Source organism: Lagopus muta, chromosome 15 (genome assembly GCF_023343835.1).
Source record: "Lagopus muta isolate bLagMut1 chromosome 15, bLagMut1 primary, whole genome shotgun sequence".
Taxonomy (NCBI): domain Eukaryota; kingdom Metazoa; phylum Chordata; class Aves; order Galliformes; family Phasianidae; genus Lagopus; species Lagopus muta.
Window position 1 is genome coordinate 12,708,029 of NC_064447.1, and position 27,206 is coordinate 12,735,234.

General features: G+C 47.0%; 1 protein-coding gene across 2 annotated transcripts; it reads left to right on the forward strand.

Moving 5' to 3' along the window:
* Positions 1-47: 47 nt before the first annotated feature.
* INTS1 (integrator complex subunit 1) lies at positions 48-26,856 on the forward strand. Of its 2 annotated transcripts, none has more exons than XM_048961206.1 (47): positions 48-180; positions 268-558; positions 1,599-1,795; positions 2,050-2,187; positions 2,283-2,442; positions 2,678-2,783; positions 3,050-3,236; positions 3,361-3,506; positions 3,767-3,908; positions 4,232-4,408; positions 4,618-4,726; positions 5,259-5,379; positions 5,617-5,694; positions 6,108-6,265; positions 6,880-6,976; positions 7,375-7,466; positions 7,737-7,797; positions 8,105-8,302; positions 8,505-8,634; positions 8,815-8,994; positions 9,085-9,234; positions 9,771-9,950; positions 10,144-10,248; positions 11,166-11,333; positions 11,692-11,803; positions 12,236-12,397; positions 13,201-13,347; positions 13,753-13,851; positions 14,125-14,249; positions 14,949-15,203; positions 15,884-16,043; positions 16,530-16,670; positions 17,054-17,234; positions 17,318-17,441; positions 17,958-18,076; positions 19,110-19,197; positions 19,685-19,911; positions 20,859-20,982; positions 21,464-21,597; positions 21,995-22,187; positions 22,455-22,582; positions 23,407-23,519; positions 24,050-24,163; positions 24,979-25,049; positions 25,572-25,663; positions 25,780-25,889; positions 26,314-26,856. In XM_048961206.1, exons 1-47 carry the CDS (start codon positions 123-125, stop codon positions 26,427-26,429), a joined length of 6,564 nt encoding a protein of 2,187 aa, XP_048817163.1. In that variant the 5' UTR covers positions 48-122; the 3' UTR covers positions 26,430-26,856. The 2 variants fall into 2 exon arrangements, with proteins under 2 accessions (XP_048817163.1, XP_048817164.1); XM_048961207.1 differs by having other exon boundaries at positions 12,239-12,397.
* Positions 26,857-27,206: the final 350 nt, after the last annotated feature.

Genomic DNA, 27,206 nt, shown 5'->3' on the forward strand with positions numbered 1-27,206 from the left:
ATACCGCCCCGGCAGTGGGAGCGCGCGCTTCGCTTCCGCCTTTAGGACGGGGGCGGGGGGAACTTCCGCTTCCGGGTCGCGGAGGCGGTGTGCCGGCGTCGGTGTCCGCGCCGTGCGGCACCATGAACCGACCGAAGGCGGCGGCCGTGCGGCGGCCCAGCGCCGCGCCCAAGCCCTCCGGTGAGTCTGAGGCCGCGCCCGAGAGGCCGGGGCGGGGGCCGTCCCGTTTGCCGTCACGGTCCCCATCACGGTTGTCGTCCGTTGCAGCTCACCCGCCGCCGGGAGACTTCATCGCGCTGGGCTCCAAGGGTCAGGGCGGCGATGGCAAGGCCGCCGTCGCTCTACTGAAGCCGGCGCCCGCCGGGCTGCCCTCGGAGCGCAAACGGGACGCGGCCGCCGCGCTGTCGGGCCCCGCGGGGCTGGGCGGGCTGAGCAAGCGGCCCAAGCTGTCTGCTACGCCGCCCCTCAGTGCCCTGGGACGCCTGGCTGAGGCGGCCGTGGCGGAGAAGCGGGCCATCTCGCCCTCCATCAAGGAGCCGTCCGTCATCCCCATCGAAGGTAAGGGCCGGCTGTGCGCCATCGCAGCAGGGCGCAGCCTCGGCTTGGGGTTTGGTTTGCAGGAAGCCTTTCCTTTAGCCCGTGCGGTGCCTTTCGTGTGCTGTCCTTAAGGCTTTCCCGTGTTGGATAGGGGGCCAAAGTCACAGTTTCATCACCTTGTCTTCCTTGTTCGTGTTGGGTTTGTGTTCATCTTGTCTGAAAAATTTAATAGGAAAAACACCACAGAGGGGCTAAAGGTATGCAGATTGTAGAGTCGGCATCATTAAGGTTGGATAAGATCTCAGAGATCACCTCGTCCAACTGTCAGCTCATCCCCACCACGACACCAGGCCACGTCCCTCAGTGCCACATGCATGTGTTTATTAAGTGCCTCCAAGGATGGCAGCTCCACCAGCTCCCTGGGCAGACTTGCCAGTGCCTCACCACTCCTGAGAGAGGAAAGTTTGTTGCTAATATTAACCCTGACCCTCCCATGGCACAGCTTAAGGCTGTCACCTGTCCTGCTGTCACTGTTACCTGCAAGCAGAGACTGACCTCCATCTTGCTACAGCTTCCTTTCAGGTGGTTGCTGCTGCCCCGTCCCTGGAGTGTTCAAGGCCAGGTTGGATGGGGCCCTGGGCAGCCTGGTCTGGTATTAAATGTGGAGGTTGCTAGCCCTGCATGTGGCAGGGAGGGTTGGAGATTGATGATCCTTGAGGTCCCTTCCAACCCGGGCCATTCTGTGATTCTGTGGTTGTAGAGAGCCTTCTCCAGAGTGAACAATCCCAGTTCCCTCAGCCTCTCCGTGCAAGACTTGTGTTTCAGATCCTTCACAGCTTCCTTGCCCTTTTCTTACATGCTCCAGGGCCTCAGTCTGTCTTGTGTTAGGAGTCCTGTCACATCCCACCTGCAAGAGAAAGGAAGGGATGGCCCAAAACCGAGCACAGTATTTGAGGTGTGGATCCATGTTTTGCTTTCCTGGCGGCTGATCCTGGCAGCGTGTCAGGGCAGGTTGTTTTGCATGAGGGTAAAAACTGGTGCCTGTGTGTTGGCTGTTGCAGTTGTGCCCACGGTGCTGCTGGATGAAATTGAGGCAGCAGAGGCGGAAGGTAATGACGACCGCATTGAGGGAGTGCTGTGTGGAGCCGCCAAGCAGCTGAAAATGAACCGAGCCAAACCTGATACCACGCTGTACCTGAGCCTCATGTACCTGGCAAAAATCAAACCAAATATATTTGCCACTGAAGGAGTTATTGAGGTGAGAGCTGTGTCACACGGGGACTCCTGGGCTTCCTGAAGCATCTGGCTGTATGTTTCTGAAGTATAATTCTGGGGTTCCTGCCACATCACGGGTAGGATTGTAGCTGCTGTCTGGCCAGAAAGTAGTTGGCATGCCTTTGTAAATGGCAAGTTACTGAGATGTGTAGCTTTTTTTTCCTAAAGCTTTTCTATATGATTTTTGGGTATGTAACTTAAATTTTTTGTTTGTTTTTTTTTCATATAATTTTCCAGGCATTGTGTAGCCTGCTCCGAAGAGATGCCTCTATTAATTTCAAAGCTAAAGGGAATAGCCTTGTGTCTGTCTTGGCCTGCAACCTTCTCATGGCAGCTTACGAAGAGGATGAGAACTGGCCAGAGATCTTTGTCAAGGTTGTTGAACAAAGGGTGTTTCTGCTGGGCTGAGGCAAGTTGTATGAAAAAGTTTTGAGTGTGGTTTGTGTTCTCTGCTGCTTTATTTCCTGTAGGTTTACATTGAGGACTCCCTTGGAGAGCGCATCTGGGTGGACAGCCCTCACTGCAAGACATTTGTGGATAACATCCAAACTGCTTTTAACACAAAGATGCCTCCTAAGAGCATGCTCTTGCATGGGGAAGTTGGTCGTAGTGGTGGGGACATTAGTGCTGGTAAGTGGATGTTTGAAAAACATTAGCAAGGACTTACAAACAGATGTGAGCAGTGTGTTACTTGATGGAGTCCTCTAGAGCAGATATTGAGTTTCTGGCATTGCTTTTCCCTTCTTTGCTGCCCTTCATTTTGAGGGCAAGCAGCGAAAGACTCGAATGATGTGCTTGTATGTGTGAGTGATAAGCGGTGGAAAGAGTTGTCTCCTGATGTGTGCTTTGTGCTGATCTCTTGTAGGAAGTAGCCCGCACCCTTCCATGACAGAGGAGGAAGACAGCCAGAGTGAGCTGCTGATCGCAGAGGAGAAAATGAGCCCAGAACAGGAGGGCCAGCTCATGCCCAGGTAAAGTGCTTTCCTTCCCTGGCACAGCCATGTGACACATCTGCCTGTGCTCAGCCACTCCTGAAGTGCTGTGGCAGAGCTCCCTCTCTGCACGAGCTGTCCCACAACACTTGCTAGAGAACATTGAATGTCAGGAGAAATGAGTAGATAGATTTATTTTTGTAGTCTTTACCGTGAACAAGAAAGAATGCTGATCTCTGGACACAGTGAAGCATGACAGAGCTGGCCTGGGGGAAAGTGAATAAAATGCAGTTTGTATGGCCCAGGTACGACGACCTTGCAGAGAGTGTGGAGGAGTACGTTCTGGACATGCTGCGGGATCAGCTCAACCGGCGCCAGCCCATGGATAACGTGTCCAGAAACCTCCTTCGTCTGCTGACAGCAACTTGTGGCTACAAAGAGGTGCGACAGATGGCTGTGCAAAGGCTGGAGATGTGGCTGCAGAATCCAAAGGTGAGGATGGAGACTGCTGGACCTTGAATTTTTTGCACCTGGTCTGAAATTCAGCCAGTAAGGCGAGTTCCATTTCTGTTCTGTGTTGGCCGGTGGCTGCAGTTCTCCTGTTCTTCCTCTGCAGTTGACCAAGCCAGCGCAGGACTTGCTCATGTCTGTTTGTATGAACTGCAACACTCACAGCTCAGAGGACATGGAAGTTATCTCCAACCTGATCAAAATTCGTCTCAAGCCAAAGGTCCTTCTCAACCACTACATGCTGTGTGTCAGGTGAGTGAGTGACTCCGTGTGGATGATGTGCCCAGGGCCTTGGCTCTGGATGGGCTTGCTAAATATCTGCTTTGGCCATGGGAGATTGGGTCACATTCACACGAAATTCGTTGGTGTGGAAACCCTTCAGTAATCCTTTAGCATCTCTGAACACACCTACTGCACCTCCTTTAGTTTTGTGTATTAAATGCTTCAAAGAAAAATCAGAACATGAATCTAGCTGAAGCCTAAGCTTACAAACATCTGGTCTTCCCTTGCAGAGAGCTGCTGAATGCACACAGGGATAACCTGGGAACTACGATTAAGTTTGTGATCTTCAATGAACTTTCAAATGCAAGGAATCCCAACAACATGCAGATCCTGTATACTGTTCTTCAGCACAGCTCAGAGCAAGCGCCAAAGGTAGGTGTAGCATCTTGTGTGACCACTGGTGGGCTCAGATCCCTGCCTGCAAGTTTTAGCTGAACTGTGTCTCAAATGAAATCTTCCCACAGGCAGCTGTGTGTGTGTATCATACTGTTTTGAGATCACCTTGTTTAACTTGCTATGAATAAATGTGTATGAGCATCTTTTGGCTCCCACATTCAGAGCGACCAGACTTGTGGCGATGAAATGTCATTAGAGACACGTATTATAGCTCACAGGTGTCTGAACGACAAACAATATCCTTTTTGTTTTGTAATTGCTGATGTTTGCAGTGCACTGACAGTCCTGTTTTCCCTCAGTACCTAGCAATGGTGTTCCAGGATCTTTTGACTACTAAGGATGATTACCTGCGGGCTTCACGGGCTCTGTTACGAGAGATCATCAAACAAACAAAACATGAAATCAACTTCCAGGCCTTCTGCCTGGGCCTCATGCAGGAACGAAAGGAGGCCCAGTATGCAGAAATGGAATTCAAGGTAGCACTTTGCTTGCTCTATGGGTGGTACCAGGGGTGTGCTGGGCTTTTCTGTGTCTGGTCTTTTTCCCCTGTTATTTGGGTGACTCAGTTTTGTGTCTTGCAATTCATAGCAGATCTTCCATATTCCGTTTCCAGACAGTCACGACTTTATCTTTTTATGATGGAACACTTCAGAAGATGGCTGTAATTTGGTTCTCTTGTTTTCAGGAGCGGTTTGTCATCCACATAACTGATCTTCTAGCTGTCTCCATGATGCTTGGTATCACAGCCCAGGTGAAAGAGGCTGGAATTGCCTGGGACAAAGGAGAGAAAAAGAGTAAGCATAAAAACCTAGCTTCCTTCTGAAGATGGGTATTTTGTTAGATATCTCCAGGCAGTGCTGGGACTGAGTTACAGCTAGAATTAGAAAGAAATGTATGCCAGTGTTCTGAATAGAGGTATGGGGCTGATGGTGTTATCCCACGACCAAGAGAACTGTATGTAGTTGTGGCATTTGCACGTTGGCTGAATAGATGGGTGCCTTTTGTGGGACAAGGTCACGTCTGGGGGGGGCAGCAGTAAGGATCACCAAGTACATGTTTCTGAGGTGGCAGAGCTTTTGGGATAGCACTGAAGTGACTGCTGAGATGCCTTCTCATGGTCTTTACTCCTCTGTACTATGTTTTGGGATTTTGTTGCAGCATGCATCAGAAAGTGAAGCATGTGTGCTTTCAGTGTTGGGGTGCTAAAGACTCTGACTTCTTTCAGAGCATTGGTTACTACCTGCTCTTGAAATGTCTGCCATCTCCTGCTTTGCTCTGGATGGCATTCTTGTATGTGTGTAGATTTGTAATCTGACTGTCTTTCAGACTTGGAAGTGCTGCGCTCTTTCCAGAACCAAATTGCTGCTATCCAACGAGATGCTGTCTGGTGGCTTCATACAGTTGTTCCATCTATCAGCAAGCTGGCTCCAAAGGACTATGTGCACTGGTAAGAGAGTTACTTGGGAACCTACTGTGCGTATCCAGTCCCTTTCCCAAATGGCACGTTGTAAAGGCCCTTGCATGTGTCCTTTGGAAATTCCTTGTGACAGGTTATCTGATCACAGATGATTCTTGTGGACTCCTTGTTATCCTGTCTGATGTCTTTTCACTGTGGAAAATGAACTGTTGAATGTGTTGTTGAGACTCACACGGATCATGTTTACTGTCCTCTCTGTTCTGACAGCCTCCACAAGGTGCTTTTCACAGAGCAGCCGGAGACCTACTACAAGTGGGACAACTGGCCCCCTGAGAGCGACCGCAAGTGAGTGCATGCTCCGTCAGTAGCTGGGGACACAGGCAGAGCTGCTGTAGCTAGGGGCAAAGGAACTGGTGTTTTCTGGCGCAGTTGCTCCGGTCTCCCTGCTCTTCTTGATTCTTTTTCCCTGTGCCAAGCTGTTCTGTATCTTAATGCTGTAATGGTGAGAAGGACAGCCCTGTACTGGTGTAATGCTAGGGAGCTCAGACTCGCACAGACTGAAGTGCAGAGGTACAAAGCAACACAAGCAATTTGTTTCAGATAGTTGCATTTGGACCTGGAGACCAGGAAAATGGTTGGAAGCTAAACTGTGCTTTATTTTCTGCTCAGGTGAGCTGTAGGGTCTGTGGAGGGTTTCAGCAGAGGGTTTCGTGCTGCCGTCAAGAGAAGCACGATTGATTGTCTGTTGTCTCATGCAGCTTCTTCCTTCGCCTGTGCTCTGAGGTGCCCATCCTCGAGGACACGCTGATGCGGATCCTTGTGATTGGTTTGTCCCGGGACCTTCCTCTTGGCCCTGCGGATGCCATGGAGCTTGCTGACCACTTGGTGAAGCGTGCTGCAGCTGTGCAAGCAGATGGTGAGACTGTACAGAGCTCCAGCCAGCAAGTGGTTCCTTCTGGCTGTGTCTGCTCAGCACCGCTCAGAGCTGAGGCAGCTCCTGCCGTATTCCAGAGAGCCTCTGCATCGCTCAGACGTGTTTTAATCTTGATGGCAAAGCATTTGGCTCACAGCCAGCTGTATATTGCTGTTGCTTTCTCACTGGAGAAGAATCTTATTTTCTCCTACCATTTCTGCCCGTTACTCGTCATCAGTCATTGGGGTGTCTGGGAAATACTGGTTTTGGTGAGGATGAGAGGCTGTGATTTGCCACCCAGAGACTTGAGTTACCACTTCTAAATCCAATTCAGTCCGTTATCCAGACAAGGAAATGAGCAGAAATTTTTAGGCCGTTCAGAAGTGTTGGAAGTTAAAGAAATTAACCCACGTGTTCTGCGGTCTTCTCATTTATGGCTTGTTTTAAGTGTTGCTGCTTTTTGAGCTGTGGTTTTTTAATGCTGTAATATCATGAGAACAAGACCACAATGACATAGTTGCTTGAAGCTGAATTTTTGTTGCTTTGTTGGTTTTCTTGAAGGACTTTCAGCAAGGTAGACTGGTCAATAACTTGCTTTGTTTTTTCCTCTCCCCCAGATGTCGAGGTCCTCAGGGTAGAGAGAATCCAGCTGATTGATGCTGTCTTAAATCTGTGCACTTATCACCACCCAGAAAATATTCAGTTACCCCCAGGGTAAGGCTTATCACATATAGATAATCTCAGTGTGATCTAGTTCATTTTCACTTTACAACTGGCAGTTCTAGTTCACAGATTTCAGGATGCTTTTTCCAGTTACAATTTTTAGTAATGAAATCCCAGAGAAATCTTTTCAATGTTGTGCGCTGGTGAGAATTTCTCCTAGGCAAAGATAGTTCTGAGTCACAGAATGGACTTTTCTTTGCAAGAACTCTGGTCTTTCTGCTCTAGAAATGTTCAGCTGAACTCTGCTGTCACACTTGCAAGAGATTTCTTTTTTTCCTGGAAACTACTGAACCGGTGTTGCCAGATCCAAACAGTGTGTGATTAAGTAGAACAGTTTTGTAGTGGCTTCCAGTAACCAAATTGCTTGTATCTATTGATGGCTTTTGTAGGTACCAGCCTCCAAATCTAGCTATTTCTACCCTGTACTGGAAGGCCTGGCCTCTCCTGCTTGTAGTGGCTGCATTCAATCCTGAAAACATTGGTGAGTGAGCATTTTCCTGGGTACCAGTTCTGCTGCAACAACTGGCTAAGGGACTTGCAAGTTTGCTGTGCTGCATGCTCCTCGTGTGTGTGAGAATAAACAGTGAGGGGGTTTCGACTGGCATGCGACTGGAGTCAGTGTCTGTGCCCTGAACGTGGTGGGATGTTCCACAGTAAGCTTGTCTCTCCATGACTTGGATTGTGATAGAATCTCTGTAAAAGCTCTGACTTTTTCCTGTTTTCCTGAATACCTTTCTCTTCTATGCTGTAGGTCTGGCTGCATGGGAGGAGTACCCCTCTCTAAAGATGCTCATGGAAATGGTCATGACAAAGTTAGTACGTCTACATCCCTCTATAAATTGAGTGTTTCTGAATTCAGCTTGTGTCTATTGGCTTCTTCCATTTAGTGGAGCTGGCAGTAGTGCTGCTGTTTAAGTGGGAAAGGAGTTTTCCCCCAGGAGAACATAACCAGCAAGGGATGACTGTGATGTAAATTTGCTGAAAGGTTCTCAGTCTCCCTGGCACTGTTGGGAAGGTGCCTTTTTTTGTGTGTGTGTTTTCCCTAATAACATGGGGACATTCTTGTTTCATAAGTCTTAAATGGAGCAAGATAACTGGTCTTTTTGCTTGTTTTCTCAGTAATTACTCCTATCCTCAATGTACCTTGACGGATGAGGAGACACGCACAGAGATGATTAATCGTGAGCTTCAAATCTCCCAGAGGGAAAAACAGGAGATCCTCGCATTTGAGGGTCATCTGGCTGCCGCATCCACAAAACAAACCATCACAGAGAGCAGCAGCCTCTTGCTATCCCAGCTGACAAGTCTGGACCCTCAGTGAGTACCCTTGTACTCTGTTGGTATTGGGAAATCCCAGTTAATCCTGGTCAGGAACTCCTGCTGCTAATAAGGAGGTTGGTGGGGGTAGGACATGTAGGATACGTGTTGCAACTTGTATGTAGTCTTCATGCACTGCTGAACTGGCTGATCACAATGAAAGTGTGCCTTGTATGTGATTAACCTCTTGTTTCTCTGGCAGGGGCCCTCCACGCAGGCCTCCACCGCATGTCCTGGAGCAGGTGAAAAGCCTGAACCAGTCTCTTCGCTTGGGCCACCTCCTGTGTCGAAGTCGTCATCCCGACTTTCTTCTCAACATCATTCAAAGGCAGGTAAGCTCCACGGATGGATTGGCAAAATTAGGATCTGATCTCTTCTCTCTAAAGCTTAAGCAGAGTGAAGGACAGGAGGGAGCTGAGTGTGGTGCAGGAGAGGGTGGCTTATTGCTCATGAAATGATTAGTGCTGCGGCAATGTTCTGCTGATCCTGCGTTGTCATTCCCTGCTTCATAGGCTTCATCGCAGTCAATGCCATGGCTCGCAGATCTGGTTCAATCCAGTGAAGGCTCCTTGGATGTCTTACCTGTGCAGTGCCTTTGTGAATTCTTGCTTCATGATGCTGCTGATGAGTCGACCTCAGGTGAAGAAGAGGAGGAGGGTGAGAGTAAAGAGCAGCGTGCCAAGAAACGCCAGGTGAGTGGTCCATGGGGCTCAGTTCTGTTACCTGCTTTCAGTGTATCCTGGATTTGTTTTCACTGGAAAGGGCAACTTCTCGCTCCACAGAGACAACAGAAACAAAGGCAGCTGCTTGGACGGTTGCAAGACTTGCTTTTGGGTCCCAAGGCAGATGAACAGACAACCTGTGAGGTGCTTGACTATTTCCTGCGACGCCTGAGTTCCTCCCAGGTGGCTTCACGGGTCCTGGCCATGAAGGTGAGCAAAAGAAAAATCTTTTCAACTAGGGCTTATCAGAAGCTGAGGGTTGAGAGCAGTATTTTGTGTCATCCTTCTTGGCTAACTCATCTCGATCTGCAGGCCCCATCAAATGCACTTGTGCTTCCTGCTGCTCAGAATCTTCTCTGTCCAACAGCCAAGTAGTACCATTTTAAGATAAAGCTGGATTTTGCTGTTTCCTGTGAAGTTCACGTGTAGACTCAGCAGATTGTGAAGTACAAGGAGTAATTGGCAGCAGCTGTTTTCCGTGGGGAGTGTAAATTAGTAAATGCCTGGTGCTCTAGAGCACAGTCAAGGCAGGCAGAATTGCAGAGTTTGAGATTATGCTTACAGAGGACTGAAACTTTAAGCAGGGTAGCTGTCAAGCAAACAAGTTACATGTTGGAGGTTGTGTGCGTGGCAGTTGGATCACTCCCTGATGTCTGAAGCTTGTTTCTCTTCTACTCATTAGTATGAAACTGGTGGGTCCAGCTGTGGCCTCATACACACAGGCTGTGTTTGTGTGATTTCTGCAGGGCTTGTCTTTGGTGCTATCAGAAGGAGGACTGCGGGATGGAGAAGAGAAAGATCACCCCATGGAAGAAGACTCTGGTGATTCTGAACTGCTGCAGGGTTATCAGTGGCTGCTGAGAGACCTCCCAAGGCTGCCACTGTTTGACAGTGTTAGAGCAACAACAGCTGTTGCCTTGCAGCAGGTAGGTGTTACCTGGAAGGGATAAGTGACCAGCTCCTGGGCAAATATTCTTTATCCTGCTCATGCTAAAACAGATCTGAGCAAACTGTGTGGCTGTGGTGTTGTCACTTTTATATTCTCACAGAAGAGCATACTTTCTGCTGGTGCTTCTTTTCATCACTTCCTGATCTCTAATGAGAACCGTGTCATTCTAGGCCATCCACATGGAGACAGATCCCCAGACCATCAGTGCTTACCTGGTGTACCTCTCCCAACATGCCCCCGTGGAGGAGCAGGGACAGCATAATGACCTTGCTCTGGTGAGAGACAGGATTGCAAAGACAGAGGGATTGCATGGGGAGCCCTGATGTGTTGAACTTGTTGCCCAGGGCAGTGGTGGCTTGCTGTACCAGCAGGATAGGTTTTTGGGAGCATGTGAAATTGATAACTGCGTGGTTGTGTTTCTGGATATGTGATGGAGGGCGGCTTGTGTGTTTGGTTTCATATTCAAACAGAAAATCAAAGTCACGATCTCCAGTCTAGCAGCCCGTCTCAGATAGTATGGGCAATGCAAGAGCAGATAGTGTTTTGAAGGGAATGTCACCATCTGGCAGCATTTCTCAAGTAAGCAGGTGTTAAACCTGCATGTATCTGGAGAGAGAATGGAAAGTCAGGAACCTTAGTGGTGGAATATTCACTCTTCTGTAACTGAAATTGAATTTCTGACTCATTTTTTTTTTTCCTTGTTCAAGTCTGGTGATTTTGGGATGGTTGGAATGTATATAGTGGTTATTCATTGTTCTCTGGGTGCTTTTTTCATTGCTTTGTAAGTCCACTGACCAACATCCTTTGTAACAGTCTTCTAGAGGCTCACTTGCATGGATCTAGAGATTCAAAGGCTCTTTCTGCTTTTTGTAGATCCTTTTAAATATATGGGTGTTGCTAAATGTTCAGAGAAACACCATTCTTACTATGCAAATACTGGTAAATGCTCCCTTTTCATGGGATGCATTAGAAAGCATCTGTGCTACAACTTGGGAGCCTGTAAGTTTTCACAAGATGCATGCAGATCGCTTGGTCTTTGTAATGTGATGATTCCTGTCCTGGCTACACGTGTTGGTCTCCAGAATCACGTTAACTGGGCTGACGATGGAAGCTGGAGGATGCAGCTTAGTAAGGCAGGAGGTTCTGTCTGTGTTCCTTTTGTAAAGACCTCACAGATGTTTTTCTCTTGCAGGACGTAGCCCGGCTCATAGTGGAGCGCTCCACCATCATGTCTCACCTCTTCTCCAAGCTGTCATACTGTGCTGAGTCAGATGCAGTACTTGTTGCTCTTCTCTCCATCTTTTCTCGCTACATCAAATGCATGCGCCAGAGTAAGGAGGGCGAGGAGGTGTACAGATGGGTGAGTTCCTCCCTGCCTTTCGTAGGCAGGTAGAAGAATGTTAACACAAAATGTGCCCGTGTGGGCTGCTGAAAATGTAGAAGCTGTGTCTGGTTCAAAAATTTCCTGATCTGAGAATAGTTAGAGGTCGATGTAGTACCAAAAGTGTGTGTGTGTGTGTGTGTGTGTGTATACGTAAACATCACTTTGTTTTCCTTATTTTCTTTTGCCACTGTTGGAGATACTGGGGCTAGGCTGAACTTAGGTCTGAGCAGACTTGTCCATTCTTATAGTTTCCTTTCACCTGCTTCTCACAGTACTCATTTTCTGTTCTTTCCCCACCATTGCTCATCTGTTTGTTTTTCTCCTTTTTTCCCAGTCGGAGTCACAGGATCAGGTATTCCTTCGTTGGACTAGTGGTGAAACAGCCACTATGCATATCCTTGTGGTGCATGCCATGGTCATTCTCCTGACACTAGGGCCACCTCAAGGTTAGTAACTGTACTCAGATTTGTTCAAGGGGTGCTGGGCTGCACAGAGAGCCTCTATCTGTGTAACAGGTTAGGTCAGTGCTAATTCTACCCACAGTTGTCCTTTGCAACATTTGCTAACAGCTGTAGTATTCTAATAGATATTGCTGCACTGAGTGAAGGATTTGCAGGCTGATTTGCTGCCTTCTGCAGAGAGCAGAAAGTATCGGAATGGTGTGTCCCTCCCTGCTAAACAAGGACTTCAAGGATTATTGTGGGATGAGAACTGGGCACTCAAATACACTCAGGTCACATTTCCATTTGATAGTGTTTATTCCTAAGTTGTCTCTAGCCTTTGAGCAAGAAAGGGTTTTGGTGGATTGATTTGTACAGAGAAGGATAGAATATTCTAGGTCCTTATGTTCATAACAAAGATTTTTGTCTGCTTTTAAGCAGGGGATGGTGATTTTTACACACTATTGGATATATGGTTCCCGGAGAAAAAGCCCCTTCCTACTGCTTTTCTGGTTGACACCTCAGAGGAGGCCTTGCTGCTCCCCGACTGGCTCAAGCTGCGCATGATCCGCTCTGAGGTCCCGCGGCTCGTGGATGCAGGTGAGCTTGTGGGATGTTTGCTGGTGTTTCAGACCCTCCTGTAGGGAAGGTAGTCTGCTCTGCTCAGTTCTTCTGTGCGTCCAACTACGTGGGTGCTTGTATCAGAGCAGACCTTGCAGTGAGCTGCTTTTGTGTGCAGCTGAGTGATGGTGACTATTACTTCTAAAGCAGGGGAGAGCTTGTACAGCTTCTGTGTTTTCTGTGTGCTTTAAAGGAAACAGGTGTCTGTTATTTGGATACTATCTACACTATAACAGTTCAGCTCGAATTAAAGTACGCAATCACCAGACACCAGGCACAGCTTTGCTTCTATAGGATGTGGTGTGCTTGCAATGTGGAGAGCAGTGGCTGAAGAATGCAAGCTGTATCTGTAGTTACTTCTGTCCTTGCACAGCTTATCAGTGCTGTCTTTTCTTCCTGGTGTTCAGAGCTTTGTCCCTTTCTTGCTAATTAAATGACAGCTCTCTATAGCCAGTGATTGAATTATTCAATAACTCCTGCCTGCAGCCATTAACAGGGAGGGTGGAAGTTATTTTTTTAATATGGATGATTGAGTTCCTGAGGTTTTGATCAAATTAAACAGGAGATCAAATTAGTCAGTGAGTGAATTAACTGAAAGACGCAGTAAGAAGGCAGTGATTTGCAGAGCAGCGTAGGCAGCTGTCAGACTTCTGGCTTTAGGCTCTCTGCAGTCCTGTCATTAATGTGTTGCTTGGTCCAGCCAAAAGTACAATACCAGGTAATAAAGATGACCCTCTGTAAGCAATTTGGTGATCTGGGAACTCAGTGCTTTTGTATTTCAGCCCTGCAGGACCTGGAACCACAGCAGCTGCTTCTCTTTGTTCAGTCCTTTGGAATCCCAGTTTCCAGCATGAGCAAACTCCTGCAGTACCTGGATCAAGCAGTATCTCATGACCCACAGACACTGGAGCAGAACATTATGGACAAGAGTAAGAGCTTTGTTGAGATTAACTAGGCATTTTACTTTGTCTTAAACAGTCATTGTGAGTACATCCCGTGACTTCCTTGTGTAAAACCCAAACTAGTTCACTGGGCTCTGTGGCAGCTGCTTTGGTGGCTCGTTGTCTCTGTTGAGACCACCCTAGTTCTTGTCTAGATGGCCCTTGACTGTATTTCCCAAAGAAGAGAAGGGTTTTTCTGAACTGGATTGTACAAAGTATGAATAGTCTGGAGGCTCAACTGTAAAAGAAACAGGCCTCATTTGCATCATGTTTACGAAGTCCAAATGAACAGCAGAATGTCTCCTCTGTGGTAGCTACACAAGCAGCGACCAATTCTGTAGTGCTTTACTGAAGAGGGAGAAGTAACGTATTCATATCTTGTCCTTTTTTCAGACTACATGGCTCACCTTGTGGAGGTTCAGCACGAAAGAGGAGCGACAGGAGGCCAGACTTTCCACTCCCTGCTCACAGCCTCCTTACCAGCCCGCCGAGGTACTGTCCAGGATAGCTTAAACTTCTGAATATCCAAGTTGTCTTTCAAATGTCTTTGCTGCTCGAGGGAAGAATTCCAGCATTATTGGAGTTTTTCTATAGTTTTTTGTTCAGAGTAGTATGGAAAAGCAGGTATTGCTTTGCCTTGAGGGAAAAGCTACTGGATTTCTCAGTACCTAGAGACAGGGAAGCTGAAGATCATTCAGTACTGGGGCTCCAGATGCTACTTATCATAACAATATTTTCCTTTCTTTTTTTTTATTCTTACTACAGACAGTGCTGAGACTGCAAAGTCAAAATCTAGCCCTGAGAGCAATCAAGGCCAGAGCCGAATCCGGGCCTTAAGCCAGGTTCGGGTTCTGGGCCCAGAAGATGATCTAGCAGGCATCTTCCTGCAGGTACTGGTATAGCCTCGAGCTGGTTGTCCATCACCTCCTTTCCTGCAGCATCTTTGCAAAATCCGTATTGTTTATTTGCCTCTTTTGCTCCATTCTTCCTGCAGTGTTTGTAGGCAGGGAATAGGAGAGCCCTGCAGTAAGGCTGTGCTCTTACAGTCTGGTGGAGTTGATGTTGGATGGACTTGTTTTTTCGTGTAGTCTGAACATGATGTGGCTTTTGATCACGCCTAATACTGTCAGTGCCTGCTAGCACGTTACCATCTCTGCATCTTGTTTGTTCTGTGTATAGTGCCTTTCGTCTCAGCAGTGCATGGAAGATTTGTGAAATGCTCACAGGGCCTTGGCAACAAAGCTGTATGCAAACAGCCTTTGTGCTTCGGCATGTCTGCTAGCAGAGCCTTCCTCTCTCTGTTGACTTCAAAACAAACCTTCAGGGAATTAATTGGACAAGTTGATCGCCTGTATTTGGGTAGTGCAGTGATCCCCCATGGTGTCAGTGTTGACAGTCGGGTTGGTTTTGCATAGGTGCTGTTCCTGTAGCAGGCACTAGAATATTGAAAAAGCTGTATCAAGGTTCTAGTTGGTTCACAGTCAGTCTGATCATACAAGGTAGATTGATCCTCTGCCTCGGGGTACTTTGTGGTATGGAAAGTCCTTTCATTTGCTTTCATAGACATATTCTGTTCTGCATCCTACCAGCTTTTCCCAATAAATCCAGACCCACGATGGCAGAATTCAAACCTGCGCCCACTTGCCCTGGCATTACAGCAGGCCCTGGGGCAGGAGCTGGCTCAAATCCGCCAGGGAAACACACAGGTGACCGGGATCACAGCACAACTTCTGCAGGCAGTAGCTGCACTGATGAACTCACCACACAGTGGTGCACTGGTGATGGCTATGCATCGTAACCACTTCATCTCCTGCCCACTGATGCGCCAGCTGCACCAGTATCAGGTGAGTGGTGCTGGACAAGAATCTCTGTAGCACTGAACAAAGTAGGCTGGGGAGGAAACTAAATCTGCTGTGCATCTACTCTGTTGTGTGCAGATTTTCTACCTGTGTAATGCTAAAAACACAGCCTGGGAGCATAATACAAAGGGACTTAAGTTGTCTGAACATAAGACAGCTGAATGCACATTGGCCACGTTAGCCTAGCACTGCTGAGAGTTGGGGCTTACCTTCAGGGCTAGGTGAACCTGAAGCAACATAGTAACGGTGGCACCCTGGGTTTGCAGCTGTGAGTCCCCTGTTTTGGAATCTCCAGTCTGTGCTGTTGTGTAGCATGGACATGTCTTGTAAGCCAGAGCATCTGCAGACAGTTTATGAAAGGAAGCCTTTAATTCCTTAAAGAGAACTTCAGGGCAGGCTAAGAGTTACCAGTAAAATATCTCATGTGGAAGAAGGCACAAAGCTACCCTTAATTATGCTTGGAGAGGTATTTTGTTTGTGACTGATGTTTTCTGCCTTGTGTTTCCACGTTAGAGGCTGCTGCCTTGATTTCAGTGAGGTATGGTCCATCAGAATTGGTGTACTCTATGTATTCATGGCACTATGTGCCACTGTCTGCCCCTTCTGCTATCTTTGTTTTATTCTTGAAGTGTGTGTAAGAAGGTGTCTTTTGCTGTTCTCCCCAGCGCTGCATGCCACAAGACACTGCCTTCTCCTCCCTCTTCTTCAAAGTCCTCATGCAGATACTGCAGTGGTTGGACAACCCTGCAGTGGAAGATGGTCCTCTGCGTGCTCAGCTGAAGGGTTTTGCTGTGCAGTACTCCTCAAGGCACAGGATCAGTGACGGTACTGGCATTGTGCAGCTTGTGGGGTTCTGAGTGGACCAAGTGGGTTCAGAAAGGGACAGAAACAAAGCCAGTTTGCAGTAGACATTTGTTAGCATCTGAGTAAGCAGAGCAGATTTCTCAGGGAAAAATTCCATTTGCTCAGGTAAGGAATCCCATACTAGCTGTAGACCTGGAAGATGAGCATGCAAGAATGCTCATGGAACAAGGTCATGTCATGACTTGTAGTTATTGTCATCTGCCATCTGTTGGGAAGAGACTGTCACCGAGAGCTTCATCAGGGAAATGAGTTTGTGGTTATAGAGTGTTCTCTTAATCCACATTGTCCCTGAGAGCTGTCAAGAGCTGCAGAGGGAGTCGAATGACAGTGGGATGTTGTGGGTGTGTATGTTTGAGTAGTTGTGTGCCACTACAACATGGTGCCTCTGTGGAAGAGAGACCTGGTGTTGCCTGTCCCTCAGATGCCAACGCTGTAATTTCTTTGCAGTTCGAGGTGGTTTCTTGCACCTCACAGAAGCTCTGACTTTCCGTCATGACCCTGACTTGATCAGCTCCACAGTACGTGCCATTATTGCAACCCTGAAATCAGGAGAGAAGGGTAATGTGGAGCCAGAGCTCATCAGCAAAGGTATGACTGTCTTCCTGCTCTCCTCTCTATCGCAGCAGCAGGTTGAAATTCCAGCACAGTGAGGGAGTACCTCATAGATAGGCAGTGGGAAGCAGGAAAATGCAAACTGATCTAAATGTGGCCTATTTTATATCCTCCTTTCCCTGTGCTGGTATGTGGGTTTGTCAGCTGTGACCTAGGACTGACTTACAGCAAACTGTCAGTTTCTGTTAACCTAATAAGAAATAGAAGTCTGCTATTCCAGATAGAAATGGTTTCTCTCTTCCTTACTGAGCCAATCTCTGGGGAATTCTGAACTGATTGATTGCCTTCATGAGACACTTAGAGCGTTTCATAGCTTTGACCACACATTGAGGTTAGTGACATCTCTTTACCTCTGCTAGTCCTTCAGGGCCTGATTGAAACTCACTCTCCGTACTTGGAGGAACTCCTCACAGTCCTCTTCTCAGCTACTGTGGAGACTCCTGCCAGATTTCCTGCCATGAAACCAATTGCTGTGGTGAGCTCCTTGTTGCTCCAGGACAAGGAAGAGACAACGGTGAAGAAAGAGCTGGACAGTTGCAGGTGAGCCTATGCAACGATGGGAACTCAGTGGGAGGTCTGGTTTCCTGGCATCACCTCTGATACTGGCTTTGTTTTCTCTGCAGTACCGAAGCTGCTTGGCTGGGGCCATCCTCTGGCCTTTTGAATGACTGGCTGGAGATGTTGGACCCAGAGGTGATCAGCAGCTGCCCTGATCTCCAGCAGAAACTACTGTTCTCCTGGAACAAGGTAAGAGTTGTTGGGTAGAGAGACTGCTGTGCTAAAACCACCTTTGTGGGGTGCTGACCTACACCGTGAAAAAGGGTTATGGTGGAGTTTTATGTTTTGCCACATGTTACCATAACTGTTTGAGAGCAGCACAGTCTGACTAACATAGAGATTCTGGTGCATCCTTCTCAATACGAGGCACATTTTCATCTTATCTTTGTATTTCTTCAGCTCTGTTCTTTTCAGGACTTCAAAGAGTGTTACAGACACAATGTAGTCCCATAATAGCCTATCACTCTGTGTTTTCATGTGTATTTTTGAAGACAATTAAGTAGCCTGCCCAGAAGTGCTATACCAAAGCTAAGGCTAAAGCTGAATGTCATGACTTCTGCCATGTTTTAAACAGAACTGCAGTTCAAATCCTCAATCCACGTGTTCTGTTCTGTGCTGTCTGCTTGCTTGGATTGCCATCATCGTCTCTTGTGTCCACCTAACAGCAAGAATCTGTTCATACATCTCGATTTTTGGTCCTTTCAGGCAGGATCCCAGGTGCCCTCCTTCCGCCCGTATCTCTTGGCTCTCCTCACTCATCAGTCTAGCTGGACTACGCTGCACCAGTGCATCAAGCTTCTGCTTTGCAGAAACCGAGAGCAGAGGTGAGTCTTAGTGGTGGGTTTTTTTGAGCCTAGCAGTTTTGAGTTGGGCAATTTGCTGTCTGAGAGAACAATCAGAAGCTGCGAACAAGAGCTGCTGAGTTCCACGGTGCGTGTGCCAAGAGATGTAGCTCAGCCAAAAACAGGCTTTGCGAGAAGGATGCTGATTTCAGTCATGCTGATTTGTGTACCTTGATTTAAATATTACCTGCTGCTTGATGGAAAGAGCACATAAAGGTTTGGCTGTGTTTTAAATAGGAAATACTAATCATTTAGGTAATCCATCTAGCATTGCCCTTGTTGATAATCTTTATGAACGTGGGGACTGAAAGATGGCTTGGGTGGCCAACCAAAGGGAGTCTGTGTACCTGGGCAGGCTCTGCTGGATCCACTGCTTGTACTAAACTCCATTACCAGTCTTTCTCTAGCCCAGTTCTGTTCTTGGGAGCTCCCTAGCTCTCAGCTCCTGTATGTTGCTCTCAGATACTGGAGTTTTACTGCAGTAGTAGTATCTTGCTTACATTTCTTACACTTGCAGACCAGAATGCACTAACAGCTAGTAAGTAGCGAGGCAGGGCATGATTAAACTAACAGTATTTCTAAAGCCAGCAATATTTGTTTCCTGCAATTTCTTTATTGATTTGCTCACTAACAATTTAATTTCTGCAATCCAGGATAGCAGGCAGGATGTTCTGCACACTGCAACATGAAGATCACTGGTCGTCTTGCATCAACTGTAATGTTTGTGACAGACTTTTGGCCTTGTGGTGCATGGCTGCGCAGCCACTGTACTGTTGTTGAATGCCATTTGTTGGGCACCATACCTGTGTTGTGCTTACTGCAACAAATATTTAGTCATAATCTGGGAACAGAACCAAGCCCCTTCTTGGGACTTAATGGATCCTATTTTTACATCTTGCAGATGTTTTTCCTTCACAGTACTTGTGATGTTTAGAGACAGTACCACGTGTTTGCGTGCTGCCTGAGGGCTGCATTGACTCTAATTGCAAATCTGTCTTCTTTTGTCTTCTGGCAGGTTTGATCCAACTGCTTCGTTGGATTTCTTGTGGGCCTGTATTCATATCCCTCGGATCTGGCAGGGAAGGGACCAAAGAACTCCTCAGGTAGTGGTTCAGTTCTTCCAAGTTTCCTGTCTGGATGGAGCGAGAGGTGATTCTTTCATATTGCATGACTTGTCATGGCCAAGAAGCAACTGAAGTGATACAGGTGCAGTGTGCCAAATTTGCTGCCTGTACCTCAGCTGGTTGCCTAGCTGCTCTACTCCATTATATATTACAATGGCAATTTTGGGTTCAGAAAGCTCATTTGAGCACACATAAGTTTGCCCCCTTGACATTTCCTCTGCAGCTCCTGCAGAGTTGCTACAATATCTATTAAAGATCTAGTCAAAAAGCTACAGCAATGAGCAAGCTAAAACCCAGCGTGGGATAATTCCCACTTTGCCATGAAAAGGCAGTTTTAATCTCTTTTTGAGTTTCCACATTACTTAAGTCTCATCTTAAGAGATGCTCCTGTCTGTCTGGGGGAAGTGTGACTAGAACTAAGGATCTAGGGATTCAGCTGGGATTAATTTTGTGTTCTGCATTGCAGAAGCGCCGTGAGGAATTTGTGCTCCATCTAAAGGCATCAGAATTGATCAGCATGGTGGAGCTGATCCTGGCTGAAGCAGAAACCAGATACCAGAACACAGAAGAGGCTTCCTGCACGCTCATCCAGTCTCGACTGCCCCTGTTGCTCAGTTGTTCTCACGGGGACCTTGAGAGCATGAAAAAAGTAACAGAGTATTTGACCAGCTGCATCCAGCAGTGGGGTAGCAGGTGGGGTCGCAAATGAAAACTGCTCTAATTGTAGTTACTTGGGCACAGGCAGCCAGGTAATGATGAGACTTGACAGCACGTCTTCATTAGCAAGTGTTCTAGAGCCCATATAACAAGTGCTTCCCACACATTATCTTCCCAGACGTTTTAGGAGAGTAAAATGTCACTCTGAAGTGTTACTAGAACCAAGAAGGTCACCTTAAAAGTGAAATTGCAGGGCATGTTTTCTTTCAGGAATTTTGGCATAAGATGTTCAACATTACTTTTTTTTTTTGTCGTAAGTCAGCTGTTGTTCTTAATTACCAGTTCCTAATGTAGAATTTCTTGTCTACTCATGCCTTGAATCATTGCTTATAATGCAAACTGTGCTGATCATTATGATTGTTTTCTAGCAGCTGTGTTAGCACTGTTGGGAAAGCAGCAGATAGTGTCTTTGTGTCAGCGGAGCAAATTGACCTAATTTTAACTTCATTTATGGTAATAGAAAAGATGCCTCGTAATTTCAGTTGCTCCTGCATGGTGATGCTTCTCAGGCAGGTGTGCTAATTGTGAACAGGCCAGTCTGAATAGTTGCACTTCTGACTTACTTTTTTGAGCTGTTGCTGACCATGAGTACTACATAGAGGAATTCTGCTCACTGGAGATGGAAGCAGGCTTTCCTGTCCTATATCCAAGGGTCACTATGTAACCCATTTTCTAACTCCAGCACTGGAAATGGCCTCACGGTGGATCCCTGTAGATCATGGATCCCTGTGGACTGTGCATGTTTTGAGAGCAGTTCAAAAAGAAACACAGGCTGAATAAACACTCTTCAGATTAGTGGTGACTGCTGTGCAAAGTTGTTTATCACATACACAAGAAAACTTTTAATAATCTGATGGGTCTGTGATGTTTGCTGGTTGAGCTAAAGAAGTAACCAGAGGCTCTCCTCTCCCCTTTTCTTCCAGCTCTGTGGGAAAATGCTGCCAGGACCTTCTGCTTCAGATATACCTGCAGCTACCCGAGCAACTTGTGCCTCTGCCTGAGATGCTTCTCACCAGTGAAGGAGCCAGAGACAGCAGCACTTGCAAGGTAAATAGAGGAGCTCAGAAAAGCCTCTTTTTCCAATTGTGCACCTAGAGTGAATGCTATGTTGAGGCTCTGACTAAAAGGAGAGAACTAGAGAGTGCTGGTTGGGTCATTTTGGTTTCTTAACTTCACTCTTCAGTTGCCCCTTCCCTGCCTTCACCTTCAGGAGCAGAGTTTAGGTATGATTTATTTTTCACTGTCTCTCTAGAAAATACTTTAAGCTCTGATTATATAAATTTCTGTGTGCCAAAGGCTTCTGTAAAGCACAAGTGTGCAGGCGTGTGATCCTGCTTTGATGTCTGTAGGGACCGTGGACTTCAGATCCTGTGCCAGCTGGAATGCTGCATCTGCTTGCAGGTTCTACCTGGGAATAATTTCTGTTAACCTCATCTGTAGTTGGAAAGTATTTGAGAAATGCTCCTGAAGAGCCACAGGCTTGCTTGTGCTTTAAACTTAACTATTTACTCACTACTTTTCTTTCTAGCTTGATGCCCTGGTTCACAGATTCATTAACCTCCTTGCAGACACCAGTGACTCCAAGTCATCAGAAAGCCGTGTGTGGGATGCCAACATGGCATGCAGGAAGCTAGCTGTAGCTCATCCTATCCTCCTTCTCAGGTACTGCTCTCTCCTTTCACCATCCATAAGACTGAGTTGACTGAAAAGCATCACCCTTTGCCATAGGACTGGGGGGCAGGCTTGGAGCAGTCATGTAGACTGTGCAGAATCTGTGTTTGTTTATGAAACCTAGAAGAAAGGGCAGCAAAGCCATATCTTTTATAAGGAGGCAGCACTGGTTTTGGCTCCTTGTTTGTCAGGAAACAATCCTCATAGAACTGCAGCCTACAGGACAGAAAATGGGTGGGAAATGGTGACTGCTGATTCCATGGATACTGGGGTCAAACCCAAAACCTTGGGAGAGTTTGAGGGACACTTAAAGCCACTGGGATGTAACAACATGCAATTCTATTTAGGAAGAGGCTAGAGCTGGATGTTCTTCTGTTTGGTGTTTCAGGCACTTGCCGATGATTGCAGCTCTGCTACACGGCCGTGTTCACCTCAATTTCCAGGAGTTCAGGCAGCAGAACCACTTGACCTTCTTCATCCACGTCCTGGGGATCCTGGAGCTGCTTCAGCCGCAGGTCTTCCAGAATGAGCACCAGGCGGCACTATGGGACTGTCTGCTCTCCTTCATCCGCCTGCTGTTGGTAGGCAAAGTCCTTCCTGCGCGTTGTGTGCGGGCTGCCAGCCGCTAGAGGGAGAAGCTAATGTAACACGTGGCCAGCCCAACGTTCTGCTATAGGGAGGGAGAACCTTGGTGTATCTTAAGAGCCAAAACATGTATAGAGTACGTTGGAGACATTATAACAGGGGAGGCCAGTGACCAGTAATCTAATTCCTGGGCTCCGGAGGTGCAGGATGGAGCAATGAATCATTGCTGTTTTTGTTAACTCATCATCCCTACCCTTTCTCAGAACTACAGGAAATCCTCACGACACCTGGCTGCTTTCATCAGCAAATATGTCCAGTTTATCCAGAAGTACATCACATGCAATGCACAAGCAGCTGTCTCCTTCTTGCAGAAGCACTCGGATCCTCTACAGTAAGCTTTTTAGTCCAGTTAGCCCAGTTAGTTCATGGAGAGATTGCTCAGGCAGGGTGCCATGAAATAATCAGGGGAGGGGACAGCAAGATAATGTGACAACAGTTGTTAATGTGGCACTTTTCACCCTTGCTTGCTTAAATGTCTATTGATATGAACAGCATGTCCCTTTTTATAGCTGAAAACCAAACCTGACAAAGTTGGGTGATAATCTGAACTCACATAATGAATTAAATGCCCTGATAAGGTATTGCAGTGCTCTGCAGTCATTTCTGGAGAGCCAGCAGCAGAGTCTTTACCTAGAGCAATAACAGCAGGATCACAGCTGCAGATACAAGGACAAACTTATTTGAGTACTAATAGGTCATTCTGAAAGTAATGCCTCCTATTTATTTCCACACACTGCCTCACTGTGCTCACATCCACTGTTTGGTCTCCATAAATGTTCAGAAATCATCAATCAATGGGTGCTGTTTTTTCCACATGGAGAAGTTCTGTTCCTCCCCTTTGCTTCATCTGCACTTCCATGTCAGATGCCATTTTGCCAGACTGCCCCTCTACTGCCATCTGTCACACAGCAACAACATGTAACAGAAAACTGGCAGAAAGCTCACCCTCTACTGCCATACCACCAACATCCATCTCTGATATTGTAGGCCAGCATAATGAAATGGAAGGCATTAATTTTGGAGCAACCCCTGTAGTTAACACCTGAATGGGAAAAATCTTGCTTCTGAGAAACTGTTTCTACCATGTTTAATTTATGTGCTGTTAGTTCTCCTCGTGCCTTTACTTCTATTTAAACATGCCATCTGTTCCACCAGTGACCTGTCATCAGACAACAGTGACCTAGCAATGCTGAAGTCCCTCCTGGCTGGGCTGAGTCTGCCTAGTAAGAGCAGCATCTTGGACAGAGGCTCTGAAGAAGAGAAGGATGGTGAGTCTGACTAGGATGCAAGAGTAATTCTAGCTGGCAAACCTGCAACGCTTCGTGGAGTGCAGATGTTTTTGTGTGCTAAATGCAGCGTTTCTCCTACTCCTAGTGAAAGGTGTTTAGAATGGAGAGTGGCACTTGTATGCTCTGCTGTTTGAAAGTGGTATCTGGAATGGGTCAGCTTGTTTTGCTGTCAGTGGTACCACTACTGGTGCAGAAGAAAAGCTTTCAGGGTGATTTTCATTACTGTGGATTTTACATTCCAAAGCCTCGCTTCAGGATCAACCTGTCAGGAGATCCTAGGGTACATTCTCTTCTCTTTGCAGCTTGTGTGTGATAACTATTCGGTATTAAATAGTGTTAGGAAGGTTTTTCTTTACATCAGCAAGGGCTACCAAGAGGTGCAGTGAGACAGGAGGATGTGAGAGCTGGGAAGCATTGCTGCTGAACTGATGGCTGGTAGGGAACACTGGATTTGTCTCCCTGTTAAAAGTGTAGACTGTCAAAAGTGACCTGTTGTCATTCTGTACCAGATGAAGCGGCAGCTGGCTCACTCCCCCTTGTCAGTGTGTCTCTCTTCACTCCTCTCACACCAGCTGAAATGGCCCCATACATGAAGAGGCTCTCTCGAGGCCAAACAGTTGAGGGTAAGTGCCAGAACATCGGGCAAATGCAGCCACGTGCCAACGTTCCTCAGCTGTCAGCTACAGGTTTGTTTCCTAGAAGTCTCCAGCAGTTAGGATGTGGTTTTGTTTTGGATGCCTTGTCCGTAACTTTCTGTGGTTCTGTGACAGAGGCTTCCTATGATGCTGTGTCACTTTGTACAGCAGTGCTGCAACTGCCTCTTCTTTCAGGTATCTTGAAGGTGCTCTGGGAATTTGCATGAGTAACTCATGGAGTGTTACAGTCCACGTTCAGCCAGCACTGATCCAGTGACTCTGCTCTGGAGCACTGACAGGAGTGCCATTTTATTTAATACAGTAAAAATACCAAACTGATTAGAAGCATGATTTTGTTTGAAATCCCAAATGACCTTCACGAAGGAAAATCACGTTTACCTGGCATATGGCAACAACATGCTGCTTCTCCTGAAGTGTTCTGAAATCACAAGTGTCCAGTGTTCATATCAGACATAAGTTATGGTATTGGGGTGACAGTTGTCCTTCCACCCTAGAAACTGGTGGAAGAAAAAAGTACTCTGGAGTTGAAACATCATGCCCCACTCCACTCCTTCCCCTGCCCATGTGGTGACCGTGCTGGTGACCCCTGCTTGGGCAGTTTGAGATACATTGATATAGCAAGTGAGCTGCCTGTTCTCATCCTTCCTTTTTCAATAACTGTCTTTATTACTCTAGCTCTGTGTGCAAGTAGTAAAACTTGACTGGTTGGGAGGCTGCGTTTGTAGGTCCTTTGCTGAATCAGTGAATTTCAGTCATTCCTTTTAACGTGTGTCTTCCACCAGACATTTTGGAGGTGCTGACAGACATTGATGAGATGTCCAGACGGAGGCCAGAAATTCTTTCCTTTTTTGCTGTGAGTATGACATCTCTAAATGCCACTGAAAGTCAAAGATTCTGTTCACTAGAGTGTGTTGTACAGCCAGCTTAATTGCTTTTCTTACTCTCCTTTTGGGGGGGAAGGTGGTATTACATTTCCCCTAAGATGCTGCACTTTCCATTAGGCTTTCTGACAGCAGGCAGTACGTACCTTCCTACTGTCTTCTCTCCATTGCATAACAGTTCCATCATCCCCTTGAACTTCTCTGCATATCTGAGGAAGTAGTAACCTTCTGTCCCCTTTACAATAATGGGACTAGGAGAAAGCAGAACAGCTCCCTAAAAAAAAAACACATAGGAGTGCAAGGAAAATTCCTATACACCATAAGATGACAGAAGGGTGCTTTAAAGCATTCAAAACAGGATAATCCTTATTACAGAAAGATTTCCTGTCTCAGCCAGTACCTGCTGGATTGATGCTGGAGGGGTAGTAATGCAAGTCTGCACAGTTCTGATCCTTGTATGGCCCTGTGATCCTTATTTATGCCTCTTCTCTCAGACAAACCTACAGAAGCTGATGAGCTCATCAGAGGAGTCCTGCCGAAATCTGGCCTTTAGCCTGGCTTTGCGCTCCATTCAGAACAACCCCAGGTGAGGACCGTGGGGACTCAGGATATTGTGAGTCACTGAGGGGCACTGGCTGCCCACTGTGCGTGGCTGCTGATGGTGAACTGGGCTGCACTGATGCTGAGATGTTTTATTTCTAGCATTGCTGCAGACTTCCTTCCTACCTTCATGTACTGCCTTGGCAGCCGAGACTTTGAGGTGGTGCAGACAGCATTGAGGAACCTGCCTGAGTACACCCTCCTTTGCCAAGGTAAGTCAGTATCTGCCTGCTCTGGGTGCATGCTTGGTGGCCTTGCAAAAGTCAAAACTGAGCTCCTGTTATGAAAGCAGCCTCCTCGGGAAGTTGCTAGGAGTCAGCATTGCTTAGAATAGTCTGTCAAACATGTCAGTCATCTGTATCAATACCTGCTTCGGTCTGAGCATCACAGAGAGGAGACTTGCCATAGAAATAAGGGAGGTTTCCTTGAAACAGATTTGCTCCTTTACGATCTTCCTCTCTGAGTTGTGATCCCTCACGCAATCCCAAACCCTCAGGGCCATTACAGGGTGAATTATGCCCTGTTCAGTCATAACAGAAGGAGGAAGGTCTTGCACGGCTACAAGCATTCATCCAGGTGTTCACTGGCAGATTGCTGCTCTCAGGCCGCTCCTCACACTGTGTTTCTCTTTGACAGAGCACGCTGCAGTGTTACTGCACAGGGCCTTCCTGGTGGGGATGTACAGCCAGATCGACACCAGCTCTCAAATCTCAGAAGCCTTGAAGGTCCTGCACATGGAGGCCACAATCTGAACACGTGGTTCTGGGAGCCTCGCTTTCAGTGGAATTGAACTGGACCCAACAGCTGCATTGAGGCCCTGTAAGAAGGCACTGTACTTCAACCAATGTCCTGAAGGATCAAAGAGATGATGTCACAGGCCACAGCAAGAGCAGGAAGGGGCAAGGACAGATCTGTCTGGCTAAGTTGCCATTACTGTGGGGAAAAAAATCTCCTGAATATTGTGCCAAACAGGGACCAGTTTTGTCATGGAGTCTTAGGGCAGTGGCTGACACTTATTTTGTGCTGTTTTTTGTTTTGTTTTGTTTTTCCTCCAAGAGGGCAGAGCTGCTGGGAGAGCAGAAGGAAGTTTTGGCCCTTTCAGTTGAAGTCTCTGCACTTTATGCTGGAAAAAAAACGTGGATATGTGCAGGGGGAGAGACCATTTAATGTTTTGGTGGGTTTTTTTTTGGGGGGGGGGGGGAAGGGGGAGATGGGGGTTGGTGGGTGAAGTCATTTTTTTTTTTCCTCCAATTAAAATTCTTTGTTTCCATTGTGCCTTTTTGTGCTGCTGTTGGTGTAGCCTGACAACCTTCTCACCCTGTTCTTCATTGTCTTGTTATTCTAGATACAGCTTCTCTGAAAGACCTGTCTGTGTGGCCAAATGTATGCAGAGCCCTGCAGTGTCTGATGCACAGACTCAGATGTGAACGACCCAAATCATTTATTACAAGTTCTCACATCCCTTATATGCCTTCACAAGTTTTCTGTTTCTAGCTTTTCCATCCTCTTTGGTATCTGCCAGTTTCTCC